The sequence below is a fragment of the Protomyctophum bolini genome (genome assembly GCF_963924005.1).
Source record: "Protomyctophum bolini genome assembly, chromosome: 8".
NCBI classification, from domain to species: Eukaryota; Metazoa; Chordata; class Actinopteri; order Myctophiformes; family Myctophidae; genus Protomyctophum; species Protomyctophum bolini.
Genome location: NC_137869.1, coordinates 5,359,211 through 5,375,702, shown reverse-complemented (window position 1 = coordinate 5,375,702; position 16,492 = coordinate 5,359,211). Strand labels below are relative to the sequence as shown.

At 41.1% G+C, this 16,492-nt stretch overlaps 1 protein-coding gene across 1 annotated transcript in view; it reads left to right on the top strand.

The window, feature by feature from the left end:
• The window catches only part of LOC308320059 (uncharacterized protein), an 83,420-nt gene extending 70,062 nt beyond the window's left edge, over nucleotides 1-13,358 (top strand). Inside the window, exon 4 of the mRNA XM_080770367.1 lies at nucleotides 10,709-13,358. Within this exon, the coding sequence (XP_080626493.1) occupies nucleotides 10,709-10,846 (138 nt within the window). The 3' untranslated portion in view covers nucleotides 10,847-13,358. The remainder of the gene's footprint in view (nucleotides 1-10,708) is intronic.
• The last annotated feature ends 3,134 nt before the right edge of the window (nucleotides 13,359-16,492 follow it).

Below are 16,492 nucleotides of genomic sequence, written 5' to 3'. Positions count from 1 at the left end.
GTTAACCCATTCTGACCGGAAACCCGTTTTGGTGTTAGCATCATGTTATGCTTTAGCTATTGAAAAATAGCAGACCTACAAGCTCATAGCGCGCCACCGAGTGGCGCGCTACGAGCTTGTAGATCTGCTATTTTTTGAAAAATCGAAGAACGACTGACATTTTTAGAATCTGATCTCAGGTCAGAATGGGGTTCATCAGACCAGTGTGTGTCCAGTGGAAACCTCGTATGAATCTGATCTCAGGTCAGAATGTGTTAACAGGCAGCTTATAAAGGGCTCTGGTTATTGGGTTGTCGTCGTTCATCATACTGTACATGGTGCTCTCTCTGATAGCAGATCTGTATGGTCTCCGCTGGGGTTTTACGGAGCAGATTTCATCTAGCCCTTACTCTGCACATCCGCTGTGAGCACTGACCTTCCGCCACACGTACACCGCCCCGATGGGGTGATTTATCCCCCCCCCTCTCTCTCTCTCTCTCTCTCTCTCCCATCTCTTCTTTTTATTGTCGTGTGTCTGACAAAGGCACATTTCACCGGGCCAACAGGCCTGCCGGGGGCTCGGCTGCATCAACCGGGGCCATGATGCTGGCCTTGTGTGTGACCTCCAGGGGCCCCAAAGCTGTCTGCATTATTACCCCCAGAATAGTAGTGCTGAGGGGGGGGTCGGGGGTTGGTCGTCAATGGGGTTCCAGGGGTGGGGAGGGACAGCACATTTTGATTTAGTCATAGTCTTTTGAATACAATGTTGTTTCGTTTTTTTTTCCCGTCATGTTTTAAGTCAACGGAATAAACACACTATGGTCCCAAACAACATTCGTTAATATTATGAGATGAGATGAGATATAGTTCATTCTCTTTTGGGGGGGTCCCTCCTGGCACAAAATCTTTTCAGACGGGGGTCCACCACGGCCAGATTTGGCGATCCTTCACATGAAAAAGTTTCAGAACCATGCAGTGCCTTTCAAACGTCCACGAAGATGGACTATAGATGGGCTAGAATTTAGATATTATTTCCCCTTTTTTTTGTGTTTATTTCACATGCCCCCCAGACTAGTGGCCCCACCCCCAGCTGTACACTGTAGCATCAACACAGTATCGTGTGTGACACAAACGGAGATAACCATGTTTTCTCTCTTTATCAGAGGGTGTATACCGCTCCCATATGCAACCTTGTGACCTTGGGTCATTTTTTTTATTTTGGTGAGGTATTCATTAAAACTGTGTGTGTGTGTGTGTGATTGTGTGTGTGTGTGTGTGTGTGTGTGTGTGTGTGTGTGTGTGTGTGTGTGTGTGTGTGTGTGCGCGCGCGCACGCGTGCATGCGTGTGCGTGTGTGCGTGTGTGTGTGTCAGAGATGTCCCTTTAACAGCAATGTTTTTAATGTAGTTTCAGTCTTTTGAATGCAATAGCTCAACCAAACAAACATACAATGACTAGTCTTTTAAAGTTCTACTGCTTGGATGTCTCTTCTCCACTATAGCTCCCCGTAACATTTTAAAGTGTACTTCTTATTTGTTGATGAAAAGGGTCATGGGATTGAATTGAATGGGCCTCTCCTTCGCCCATTCAACTTGCATGGCCACTTGGCTGTGGACCGGGTGAGATGAGGCCATTGTGTGGTTGGCCTCTATATCTCCCCGACCGTGCACGCGCAAGGTTCATCTCACCCACAATGGCCAAGCAGACACAAGAAGACTCACCTCTTGAGTTGTGTGTGTGTGTGTGTGTGTGTACGTACGTGCGTGCGTGCGTGCGTGTGTGTGGTGGGTGCGTGTGTGTGTGTGTGGGGGGTGGTTAAGAAAAAAGAAAAGATGTGGGTCGGCGCTAACCGCTTTAACAAGGTTCAAGGTTCAAGGACGTCTTTATTGTCCCCGGGGGACAATTGGTGGTGGAGCCCTGCAGCATGTAACGTAACCACACAGCCATCAGACACACAACAAGACAATAAATACACACAGCTAACAAAAAAACCCACATCGCATTATTTCAAACGCCTATAATATGGCAGCAATAAGTGTAAGTGAGTTCTTGATTTTTTTAACAATAGCAAATTAATAATAATAATAATAGGTGTGCACGATTATGAAATTATGACCTATATCCGATCTCCGATATATACCGATTCTGACCGATATTATACAGAGGCCCACAATGCAATGCTTATTGGCCCAAAGCCTGTTAACCCCCTTGCCGCGATTGCCGTAGCCCTTCGGCAATTGCGCTTTTATAGTGCATTTGATCGATCGAGCCATAATGCTACTTACGTTAGCCGGTTAGCTAGCTGTGTTGTTAGCGCAGCACTGTATTGTTCATCTTAGATCGTCGTCGCCATAAGAATCCATTCTATCCATTTCTTTCAATCGCCTGTATCTCCTATTCCTTGTCCCAGATGGCATTTTTGGTCAAAACAGCGTTTCTTTGACGGCACGAGCCGACGTTGTGGAGGACTATAGTGACATCGGCATGATCCGATCATGTAAACAAAGGTTGTCTTGGCAACGTAAAGCTGGCAGGGATAAGCCCAATGGGTTAGGGTTAGGGTTAGGGGCAAAAAAAATGCTGGCGTGAATTAGGTCCTAATTTCTCAATAAATGGTGGCAGTAAATGAGTTAATAAAGTATTCAATCAATCAATACATAGCCTATACAGTTTCACAACTGACTGACTACTGAATGAGACGAGTACACAAATTAAACGTAGAACATTTTAAAGTGTATTTTTATTTGATTTGGCTTTTCTTTGGACTAGACCGATTATATTGTGCATCACTAAATAGTAATAATAATAAAGAATAGCAACAATAGCCAGACAAAAGTGTGTAGACTGTGGTCCCAGAGATTTAAAAACAAATAAATAAAATAAATGCATCAAATGTGGGTCCGTGGCCTAATTTGAAATGATAATAATAAGAGAATCTAGCCAGACTACTATTGTCCAATCTCCGAATGCTATAGAGCAGGGGTGAAAATGACAAGCTCATCAAGATCTACCCACCAATAAATATTATTGAATTGCTGAAAATAGTTAAACAATGTTCCTGAGGGGGCTTTGGAATAGTTGGCATTACATATAAGACTAATGCACTTGGAATGGGAAATACAGGGGGGGGACTTTGAACTGATACTGATGTTTGTCGCGAACGCAGTGAGCACTTACTATGAAACCTAGCAGATCATGTCTGTGTGTGTGTGTGTCCCCTTTGTGCCCATATATGGAGCTGAGTGATTTGTTTTCTGATTGATGCAACACACTCCATATTTGGACGTGTAGCTGCTTTGGGGACTCCTTATGGCTGAGTCATGGTGACATGAGTGTGATGGCTGCTTTGGGGACTCCTTATATGGTTATACGATCTGCGTTCGCTTCCCGCGTTTGCGCGTCTTACTCGTGATACAATACTTGAAGTATAAAGTATTGTATCAAGTCACCTTAATTCAAGTGGCAGAAGCCTTTTTTTATTGATTTATTTTGCATTTAAATAATATACATTTTAAGGGCATGTAATGTGGTCTACCAGCACAGCCTTTGTGATCTACTGGTAGATCATGATCATGACCTTTATGGCAGCCCTGCTATAGTGTCTGGAACTACACCTCCCGAAATGCGAGTAAGGAACTTTCGTCCTCCCCCCCCACACTATAGAAAGATGCAAGATGCCCTGCAAGTTGGCTCTCGTTTTTTTTTTTTTTTTCACTTAATTTTTATTGAAGGAAGAACAGACACAAACAAAAACTCAACTAACAAGACAATACGGGAAAGAAAAAGAAAAGGAAAAGGACAAAAAGTAAAAGAAAAAAGGCTGTATTTTTCATATTACAATAAACATTCAATGAAATTCTATTGCAATATCGCTATAGGCTGACAGAAGAGATTCCACTTTTCCCATTTTTTATAGAATTTATCCTCTTGTAGTCTCAGTATATGAATGTTAGTTTTTCCATAGAATACAGTTCCTCAATAATGTCCATCCATTGATCTTTCGTTGGTGGGTCCTGTTGGTTGGCTCTCGTTTTTGAGGCCAAAGAAGAAGTGACCCGCACCAGCCTGGTCGACATAAAAACGCGAGGACCAAAAAAAGCTTCAACGCAGCCATTTTACAAACTCGTCAAACATATAGAAACTTTGTCGTTATAGCTTGGCGATAAAAAGTACGGACTCTCTTCTACACTGAGCTTCTTTCCTCACACGATGACACAAGGGACTCGAAGGTCAGCGCGCTGTGCCTGTCGATGTGGCGGTGTCGGCGGCGGGGTATTTGTATAGGGCGAAGAAGCGTGTTTGAATTAGACGTTCCATCCCTAGCACTACCGCTAAATGGATTTCTGAAGTGGCTGGCAGTCGGGGAGAGGCCTTTCAATCGGATGTAACCTTGGGTCTTTTTTTTTATGTGAGCTCTGTAGAATTTAAGTGCCGTGTTCAGAACATGAGCGCCCACTGAATGCATACTCCTCTCTCTCTCTCTCTCTCTCTCTCTCTCTCTCTCTCTCTCTCTCTCTCTCTCTTTCGTGAAATTGAAAAATCTCCCCAGGCCCCTCCTCCGCCCCATTGTGTGGGGCAATTAACAGAGCGCTGGCGGCAGAGAGGTTCAGGTGCTTAAAAGTTGTATTTTTTCCCCCTCTCTCTCTCTCTCTCTGTCTCTCTCTCTCTCTCTCTCTCTCTCTCTCTCTCTCTCTCACACGCACACGCTTTTTTAATGACTAATAAAGGATAAAAGGATAAAAAGAATACATATAAATATATAAAAAAAAACATGCTATTGCTGTAGGCTTGCAGTCTTTATGTGTAATTATGTATTATGCATTATGCGTCCGAATGAAACGGTAGCGGTGGCCTTCGGACCGCTCCCCCGTTCCTAACCTGCTGCATTTGTTTTGCATGCCCAAGTGAGGCTTTTTTGCATAACGTTGAACGCGCGCCACGATTTCTCTCGATTCCGGCGCAAAACGTGCCGTCTGTTAACCCATTCTGACCTGAGATCAGATTCATACGAGGTTTCCACTAGGACACACACTGGTCTGATCAACCCATTCTGACCTGAGATCAGATTCTAAAAATGTCAGTCGTTCTTCGATTTTTTTCAAAAATAGCAGACCTACAAGCTCGTAGCGCGCCACTCGGTGGCGCGCTATGAGCTTGTAGATCTGCTATTTTTCAATAGCTAAAGCATAACATGATGCTTTCACCAAAATTGGTTCCCGTTCAGAATGGGTTAATCTAATTTGGTTGGTCTGCACACTGCACATGTCCACCTTTGTCTAAAGGGCTGGAGAACAATGAGTGTAACGACCCGTTGTTTGGCATATAAGCAATTAAACACTTGACTAATTGCCTCTCTGAAGACTTCATTTGGCCTCCACGTTGTGCCGCGCTATACGAGCTTGTAGATCTGCTATTTTTTGAAAAGTCGTGAACATCTTTGAATATGTAATAATTTCCCAGTGAACTCTTTTAACTCATATCTTTGCTTCTCGGTTGAATATGTTTTAAACCTAACCTTATTCCTAAACGTAACCTCAGTAAAACTATGCCTAAACATAACCTTATTCCTAAACATAGTAAAACTGTCTAAACCTAACTGTTACGAAGGAACGTAGTGCATCTCTGACATCACAACCGGGACGTCAGGGGGTGACATCACCCTCGACATCCCAACACCATAAATATCCATGCCTACGCAGGTGACAGACAGAATGAAGTAAAGAAGAACCCAGATCACGTAGCAGACCTCGGATACCATATCAAGATCTCGCTAGTGACCGCCGGTTCGACACCTGCGCTCAAGGAAGATAGGTCCCTGTCCCTATCTCCTCGGCATTCTCACAGACAGACAAGGCCTAGTTAGGTCTCGGTCACACTAACCTTATTCCTAAACGTATCCTCAGTAAAACTATGTCTAAACATAACCTTATTCCTAAGTCTATAACCTCAGTAAAAGGAATAGAAGAATAGAACTGCTCGCGGCCTGCAAGAGAACTGTAGGCGAGCGTTCCATAGCTTTCAGCCACAGTATGTGAGCTATGAACGCTATGTGTGTGTGTGTATATGCATGTATGTGTATGTATGTGTGTATATGTATGTATGTGTATGTATGTGTGTGTATATGTCTATGTGTATACTGAAGTATATCCACAGACAACAGGAGAACAGGAGAGCCTCTCAAAGAACCAATCATAATGTATACAATGACAGGCATCCATCCACTCTCTACTTTCTATACTATGTTCCATAGGATGACGTCATATACGGTACAATGCTCTACCATCCATTCATTCCACAGCCCTGTTCTTTTTTTACTTACATTTTTATTGGTTTTCAAGACAAGACAGAAAAAACAAACTTACACCACAGACGTACAAAAAATAAAAAAACAGGCATCGACATTGTGTTTCAAAATGTTACATACGTTTTTCAAGGAATTTACAATTGTTTCTCATTCCCCTATACTAAATACTGTCCATTTATACCATTTGTCCTCCATTTTTTCTTCGTGTAGCCTCAGACGGTGTGTTAGTTTCTCCATAAAATGAATCTCCTGAATCAAGTCCTCCCATTGTCCCATTGTCCATTTTCTTGTGATAGTTTTCTTTGCTGCCGCCAGTAAAATGTTTACCAAATATCTATCTTCTCCTCGAATCAAGTTTCCTAAATACAAAACATCACACTTCATAGGCACCTCATATCCCAATATCTTTTGTATCTGCTCATTTATCATCTTCCAAAACTCATCCATTTTGGGACATTTCTCCACAGTCCTGTTCTAGACTTTCATGGTACAGTATGTGGTGAAAAGTAAAAACAACATCATTGGATGTTGTTCGTGTAAATAGAAGATCTTCCATTTTCACTATTTATTATTGGGCTCAAGTGGTTCATTCATATAATGTAGCCTTCCTAGAAAATTTGTAGTGGAGTCAAAATACAACATTTATCTTTTAAAAGCGTTGAAAATTAGAATAGAGGTTTCTGCCCGAGAGCAACGTTATTGGGCCCTCGGTCTCTCTATCTCTCTCTCTCTCTCTCTCTCTCTCTCTCTCTCTCTCTCTCTCTCTCTCTCTCTCTTTTTTTTCTCTCTCTCTCTCTCTCTCTCTCTCTCTCTCTCTTTCTCTCTCTCAATTTTAAATTTCAATTTCAAAAGGCTTTATTGGCATGATAAATATGTTTTACATTGCCAAAGCGTACATACAACAAAACAAAAGTCAATAAACATCCCAACAATAATGAACAACAAGCAATACAGTAACAATGAAAATAAATTAACAAACATAAACATAACAGCAACTTAATGACCCTGTTCAGACAGATATACCTGTCTCTTCTGTCCACTGGCGGTCCCTCAGTTGATGACAACTCCATACATATTTTGCTGCCAAAACTGTGCATTTGGACTGTTCTCCCAGAACATATTGGAGTAATGAGTTATTAATGGTGGATTCAAATTCTTTATATTTTTCTTTAAATTTAGGGAAGAATGATTCTCTGATGTCTTTATACTTGTCGCATTGTAACTCTCTCTCTCTCTGACTGACTCTCTTATGTCTATGTTTTGGTTAGGTTTCTATGTGAAATCCCGTTGGTTCATGATATGAATGTTTGACTGAAAACAAGTAAAGTGATTGTCGCTGTTTTTGAGGGACGCTAGCCCCTCCTATATATACAGGTTTAACCCATTCTGATCTGAGATCAGATTCATACGAGGTTTCCACTGGACACACACTGGTCTGATTAACCCATTCTGACCTGAGATCAGATTCTAAAAATGTCAGTCGTTCTTTGATTTTTCAAAAATAGCAGACCTACAAGCTCGTAGCGCGCCACTCGGTGGCGCGCTATGAGCTTGTAGATCTGCTATTTTTCAATAGCTAAAGCATAACATGATGCCAAAATGGGTTCCCGTTCAGAATTGGTTAATGTTTGTTCTTTAGTTCAAAGTTTGTTTTGTAAACGCCACATTGACAATGAAGGGAAAATGTACGTCATAATGCGCCTCATTCATTCATAATTGTGTCTTTATTGTTAATTGCGTTTTGTCACTATTTTGTAATAGTATATCTTGTAATATCTTGTAAATAAAGGGTTTTTATAAAACGACGTCTGGGTAGAGGTAAAGATGACTGGATGTCCAGACGGTAAGAAGACTGACTGACACAACTTGAGGCTGTTTGTTCCATGTACGGTAAACTCGTTTAAGAAACTGACAGTGCAGTCTGTGTGTGTGTGTGTGTGTGTGTGTGTGTGTGTGTGAAAGAGAGACAGAGAAATGTGTGTGTGTGTGCATGTGACCCCATGTGCCTGCGTGCGCGCGCACGTGTGCGCACGTGTGTTGTTGCTTTCGGCAAGTTATTCATGTGTGTGTGTCTGTGTGTGTGTGTGTGTGTGTGTGTGTTTTTTCTCCATTCCATTTCATTCTTCTCTCTCTGTTTGCGTGGTGTTTTGAGTGGGGTCGGGGCCCGCCTGCGCTCCCCCTACCTTCGGGGACGTTGTGCAGCGTGCATTTCTGAGCGTTTGCACCTGAGGCTGCACTTGTTAGCGCGCCAGCGTTGTGAAAAATGTATATACATTATTTATACAAATTCATGGGGAGTGAGAGAAGCTCTAATGCGTCTGTACAGACAGACGGAGCGTGCAGCGCAGTCAGTGCAGTGCAGGCACTGCGAGCCAGGCTCCCAGGCAGAGACTGTTGCTGTAGCACTATAGAGTTGACAGACCTGTACTCACCTGTGTGACCAGCATGTCTAACCCATTTTGAACGGGAACCCATTTGGGTGTCAGCATCATGTTATGCTTTATAGCTATTGAAAAATAGCAGATCTACAAGCTCGTAGCGCGCCACCGAGTGGCGCGCTACGAGCTTGTAGGTCTGCTATTTTTTGAAAAATCGAAGAACGACTGACATTTTTTTTAGAATCTGATCTCAGGTCAGAATGGGTTCATCAGAACCAGTGTGTGTCCCCCAGTGGAAACCTCGTATGAATCTGATCTCAGGTTAGAATGGGTTCATCAGACCAGTGTGTGTGTCCCAGTGGAAACCTCGTATGAATCTGATCTCAGGTCAGAATGGGCTAATGAAGCTCCATCTCACTGCAAACGCTGCCCGTGCCACAGCTGGGAGAGCGCTGTTGATTTGGACGGCACATTTTGGAGTTCGTTTTAGTCGTGGTTCTTTTGGATTGTTTTTTCGCCAGGCGATGAAAAGCGCCTGGACTACATTTGCCACTATACCTCTAGTATTGACCGTATAGTGCATGGACACTTTTTCATGATTTGCTGCCATGTCTCTAGGCTGGCTGCCTCCTCTAAGCCAATGGGAGACTTAAGCAATATTACATGTGGTTTAACGTGATTATTGCCACGACAGTTATGCGGTCAGGAACGAGACGTATAGTCGAGTTCCGCAAGCATCACTGGGCGATGGGGTGGTCGCAATGGCTGATTTTATACACGTGTTGCATGCTGTTTTATAGGCTATTTAGTTTTAGTCTAGTTTCGGCTATTTTCAGGGCGCAACGTCAAACATAAAATGTCTTGTCTTTTAGTTTGCCTGCATGGATCTCTTCTCCACTAGTCCCTCCCTAACATTTTAGTCTAGTTTTTAGTTTTAGTCATGATGATCATAGCTTAGTTTATGTCAGTGACAAGGGTGTAGTCGACGGACATTTTCCGTCATAGTTTTAGTTGACAAAATGAACCCAGTGCATATTGTTGCTGTCAGGCTGACTCTTATCTCCATATTTTAACCTTTTGAGTTTTTTTGCATAAATTAACGCCCTACTTTATCACGGGGTGCATACTTAGTTTAGACTAGTCATTGGTTAGACATGGGTTAAAGGAGAATTCCATGCTAGAATGCTTTCCTATCTTTCTTACCTTTCTTTGTATTTGTTACGTTCCCACCAAAGAGGTCCAGGTGTTATTTTGTGCAAAAACTCCTTATTGGCTATTTTCCCTACCATAAGCCCTCAATGAATTGCATTGAATTGAATGGGAATTGAATGGGGCTATGGGGTGTTATGCTAGTTCGCTTATTTCCATTGAAAGAAGTAGTAAAGTGTGCAGCTTGGGATATTATTTACATTATGAAGAGAGGATATATACAAAGAAATTATAATGTTGAGCGATGGAAATAAGCGAATTAGCACAACACCCCATAGCCCCATTCAATTCCCATTCCATTCAATGCAATTCATTGAGGGCTTATGGTAGGGGAAACAGCTAATAAGGATCTTTTGCACAAAATAACACCTGGACCTCTTTGGTGGGGACGTAACAACTACAAAGAAAGGTAAGAAAGCCTTTTATTATGGAATTCTCCTTTAAGGTTAGGTTTAGGTGTGCTGCCCCGTGGGAGGTTAGGGTTAGGGTGAGGGTTTGAGATGGGTTGTAGTTGTAGGACTAATGACTGGTCTAACCAATGACTAGTCTAAACCAAAAACTGTCTAAACTAAGTACTGCACCCCTTTATCACACTATAGAGCATCCACACAAAAGTATCAAAAATAGCAGATGTATAAGCAGCTCGAAGCGACATGTTTCGATCTTGTCGATTTTGATACTTTTGAATTTGAATCCTGAAAAGTTGCACGAATAGTCTTAATTTAAACACTCTGGATTCTTGATCCAGAACAGAAGGAGAGAATGGAGGCGTGTGTGTTATCGGTATGATTCAACAGTGAATTGACCCTGCCGACTTTTCTTGTTTTCTTTCCATCCAGGAGGCTCCTCCCACAGACGTGGACGCCATGACGACGGGCTGCAGTCTTCACGTGCCCATGGAACTGGAGTTCACCACTTCCTGCTTCCCTCGCAGCCACGCCCCTCGCAAGAGCCACGGTCTGGTCTGTATAGACTGACGGGGTGCATACTTAGTTTGGACTAGTCATTGGTTAGACATGGGTTAGGTTTAGGTGTGCTGCCCCGTGGGAGGTTAGGTTTAGGGTAGCCTGGGCACCATTTCATTTCGGTATATGATCCTGGCTAGAGCCGGATGATGTGCTTACGTCATGTTGTATAGGCAATGGTTTGCCTACAACAAACAGGAAGCTGTTTGTTGCTTCCTGTTTGATTAAAAGCAATAAAAGCTCTCGTAAGCGAGAGCTTTTATTGAGAGGGAAAAGGAAGTTGTCGCCGCCTGTTCATCCTGTCTGGCGACTACAAAACAATACTACAACATGACGTAACCACATCATCCGGCCCCAGCGCGGATCATACGGACTTTTGAAACAGAGACCAGGCTTTCCTCCGAGGCGGTGGAAAGCCTGGTGAGGCGAGGTTAGGTTTAGGGTGAGGGTTTGAGATAGATTGTAGTTGTAGGACTAATGACTGGTCTAACCAATGACTAGTCTAAACCAAAAACTGTCTAAACTAAGTACTGCAACCCTAGACGGACGTCTCAGTTCCTGAAATGAAAAATATGTTTTTCCACACTTTTAGAACATATGGATGGATGCAAAAAAAGGGACATTTTTTAATTTTTGTGTATTTTCATATCAAAAGTCAATGGAAATCTAATTTTAATGACTTCACCTGTTTTATTCTCATTGCTGCGTCGCCCTCCAAACGCAGGTGCTTTTGATTACAGAAACACTCCCATTCAACATGACATCCAGAGTCCAGACAGTGTATTACTCGTTTTAAAACGTAATAATCAGCACGCTAAAATATGTATCTGAAAACATTATAGGTTAGAATTCAGCCATGAGCGTTGCTGCCTGTCTCTCTCTGACTTTGTTTACGATCAATCTGCATGTGTGTGTGTGCACGCATCGAGCAACCTTGCAGAGCAATAGCCTAGAGAGATGTGACGTTCAAAAACGTTTCAAAAACACACATCTTTTTCCGTTTGAGAGCGAAAATACAACATAAAATAGCCATTTCACCCCCATCTTTAAAGTTGTAGTGAAATGAAAAATACGTTTTTTCACACTTTTAGACCATATCCGTGGTTATCATATGGGCATACCTAACAATGCATGCCAAAAGAATGGGCAAATTCTCATTTTTGTGTGTTTTTTAATATCAAAAGTCCATAAAACATTTTTTTTTAAATTACTTCCTGAAAACGAAAACGTGATGCGTGATGACGTGTCGAGGCCCAGATGAATAAAAGCCAATAGAAATGAAGCTCACCAGTTTTATTCCCATATCTGCACGTCTGTCAGAACACAGGTGCTACTGATTACAGAAATCCTCCGTTTTTAATCCAATTGAAGATGACATCCAGACGGTGTATTACTCGTTTTCAACCGAATCATCACGCTAAAATAAGTATATAGGTAATGTGTACAGGTTAGAAAAACATCCCCTGGCTTTTCTGCCCTCTCTCTGTCACTTTGTAAACAAACCACTGTGCATGAGACGGACGTATAGGACCCATAGCCTGGAGGGATGCAACGCTCCGATTGGTTCAGAAACTTCAGAGCCAGCGTTTCCAGCATAGACAAGCTGAAACTTAAAAAAAATAATAAAAAAAGCCCACCATTTCCGTTTTAAGGCCTGTTATTCACACCCCAGGTTTAGGTTCCGGTGGTCACCTCATCACATAAAACTGGAGCATGAATCGGCCTGTACAAGTAACTCAGGGGTATGGCTAGATGAGGACCTTTCTTTTAAAACACACACACAGCAAATCTAGAAAATCAAACCTAAAATTGGCTTCCTCTAGCGAAAGAGATCACGTTTCTTTAAAGAAAATAGAAAGAGGGTAATTCAAGCCGCAAATCGTGACAATATTTGATTATGGAGACATTTTGTATTGTGCAATGTCACAGACAGCATTTTTAAGCCCTTGGATGCAATATATCACAGTGCACTGTATTTATTACAGGAGTAAGATTCAAAACCCATCGCTGTACACTAAACGCTTCAGTAGAATGGTCTTCACTGGCTCCAAGGAAACACAGTGTTTTACATACACAGCACTACTTGGGGAAACTACCCCTGCATTTGACAAAACTGCTAGATCCCAATACATCAAGTTATGGTACCAGATCTCAAGATAAGCTTATGCTGAAGGTGCCTAAAACCAATTCTAAGCTGGGAGATACTGCCTTCAGGGTGTATGCTCCATGTATATGGAATGAATGTCAAGAAAAGTTGAATATAGATGTCTTATTGTCCTTGTCTCGTTTGCTATTTAAATTTTTTTTTAGTTGGCCTCATACTGGAAGAAGGCTTATGCACCTGCTTTTTGTAATATTTGGTTTTAAGTTTTTTTGTGTTTTTGTATTCTCTTTATGTACTGTGTTGTCTATGTCATGTATGTCATGTATGTAAAATCATTGTTGTAAATACACAGGTGTACACAGGGCGCCATTTAAAAAGAGACCTTGGTCTCAATGCATTCCCCTTAAATAAAGGTTTCAATTAATCAAAATTGTGATTTGATCTGGAAAGTATTATTTCTCAGCTGATGAAAGATGAAAATCATGAAAAACTTATAACTATATGCCCTGTACACGCATGCACGCACGCGCACACACACACACACACACACACACACACACAACATGGGCTATAACCCATCGTTTTTGTCATTTCGTCATTTTTTTCAAATCCTAAAAAATGATGAAAAACGGCGCGCTATAGTATGCCGTACGATATGGGCTATAGCCCATGGTCCAAAATGATGAGAAACGAGGCTAACTTTTTTTTTCAAAATTTCAAAAAACATGGGCTATAACCCATCGTTTTTGTCATTTCGTCATTTTTTTCAAATCCTCAAAAATGATGAAAAACGGCGCGCTATAGTATGCCGTACGATATGGGCTATAGCCCAAGGTCCAAAATGATGAGAAACGAGGCTAACTTTTTTTTTCAAAATTTCAAAAAACATGGGCTATAACCCATCGTTTTTGTCATTTCGTCATTTTTTTCAAATCCTCAAATGATGAAAAACGGCGCGCTATAGTATGCCGTACGATATGGGCTATAGCCCATGGTCCAAAATGATGAGAAACGAGGCTAACTTTTTTTTCCAAAATTTCAAAAAACATGGGCTATAACCCATCATTTTTGTCATTTCGTCATTTTTTTCAAATCCTCAAAAATGATGAAAAACGGCGCGCTATAGTATGCCGTACGATATGGGCTATAGCCCATGGTCCAAAATGATGAGAAACGAGGCTAACTTTTTTTTTCAAAATTTCAAAAAACATGGGCTATAACCCATCGTTTTTGTCATTTCGTCATTTTTTTCAAATCCTCAAAAATGATGAAAAACGGCGCGCTATAGTATGCCGTACGATATGGGCTATAGCCCAAGGTCCAAAATGATGAGAAACGAGGCTAACTTTTTTTTTCAAAATTTCAAAAAACATGGGCTATAACCCATCGTTTTTGTCATTTCGTCATTTTTTTCAAATCCTCAAATGATGAAAAACGGCGCGCTATAGTATGCCGTACGATATGGGCTATAGCCCATGGTCCAAAATGATGAGAAACGAGGCTAACTTTTTTTTCCAAAATTTCAAAAAACATGGGCTATAACCCATCATTTTTGTCATTTCGTCATTTTTTTCAAATCCTCAAAAATGATGAAAAACGGCGCGCTATAGTATGCCGTACGATATGGGCTATAGCCCATGGTCCAAAATGATGAGAAACGAGGCTAACTTTTTTTTTCAAAATTTCAAAAAACATGGGCTATAACCATCGTTTTTGTCATTTCGTCATTTTTTTCAAATCCTCAAAAATGATGAAAAAGGGCGCGCTATAGTATGCCGTACGATATGGGCTATAGCCCATGGTCCAAAATGATGAGAAACGAGGCTAACTTTTTTTTTCAAAATTTCAAAAAACATGGGCTATAACCCATCGTTTTTGTCATTTCGTCATTTTTTTCAAATCCTCAAAAATGATGAAAAACGGCGCGCTATAGTATGCCGTACGATATGGGCTATAGCCCATGGTCCAAAATGATGAGAAACGAGGCTAACTTTTTTTTTCAAAATTTCAAAAAACATGGGCTATAACCCATCGTTTTTGTCATTTTGTCATTTTTTTCAAATCCTCAAAAATGATGAAAAACGGCGCGCTATAGTATGCCGTACGATATGGGCTATAGCCCATGGTCCAAAATGATGAGAAACGAGGCTAACTTTTTTTTTCAAAATTTCAAAAAACATGGGCTATAACCCATCGTTTTTGTCATTTCGTCATTTTTTTCAAATCCTCAAAAATGATGAAAAACGGCGCGCTATAGTATGCCGTACGATATGGGCTATAGCCCATGGTCCAAAATGATGAGAAACGAGGCTAACTTTTTTTTTCAAAATTTCAAAAAACATGGGCTATAACCCATCGTTTTTGTCATTTCGTCATTTTTTTCAAATCCTCAAAAATGATGAAAAACGGCGCGCTATAGTATGCCGTACGATATGGGCTATAGCCCATGGTCCAAAATGATGAGAAACGAGGCTAACTTTTTTTTTCAAAATTTCAAAAAACATGGGCTATAACCCATCGTTTGTCATTTTTTTCAAATCCTCAAAAATGATGAAAAACGGCGCGCTATAGTATGCCGTACGATATGGGCTATAGCCCATGGTCCAAAATGATGAGAAACGAGGCTAACTTTTTTTTTCAAAATTTCAAAAAACATGGGCTATAACCCATCGTTTTTGTCATTTCGTCATTTTTTTCAAATCCTCAAAAATGATGAAAAACGGCGCGCTATAGTATGCCGTACGATATGGGCTATAGCCCAAGGTCCAAAATGATGAGAAACGAGGCTAACTTTTTTTTTCAAAATTTCAAAAAACATGGGCTATAACCCATCGTTTTTGTCATTTCGTCATTTTTTTCAAATCCTCAAATGATGAAAAACGGCGCGCTATAGTATGCCGTACGATATGGGCTATAGCCCATGGTCCAAAATGATGAGAAACGAGGCTAACTTTTTTTTCCAAAATTTCAAAAAACATGGGCTATAACCCATCATTTTTGTCATTTCGTCATTTTTTTCAAATCCTCAAAAATGATGAAAAACGGCGCGCTATAGTATGCCGTACGATATGGGCTATAGCCCATGGTCCAAAATGATGAGAAACGAGGCTAACTTTTTTTTTCAAAATTTCAAAAAACATGGGCTATAACCATCGTTTTTGTCATTTCGTCATTTTTTTCAAATCCTCAAAAATGATGAAAAAGGGCGCGCTATAGTATGCCGTACGATATGGGCTATAGCCCATGGTCCAAAATGATGAGAAACGAGGCTAACTTTTTTTTTCAAAATTTCAAAAAACATGGGCTATAACCCATCGTTTTTGTCATTTCGTCATTTTTTTCAAATCCTCAAAAATGATGAAAAACGGCGCGCTATAGTATGCCGTACGATATGGGCTATAGCCCATGGTCCAAAATGATGAGAAACGAGGCTAACTTTTTTTTTCAAAATTTCAAAAAACATGGGCTATAACCCATCGTTTTTGTCATTTTGTCATTTTTTTCAAATCCTCAAAAATGATGAAAAACGGCGCGCTATAGTATGCCGTACGATA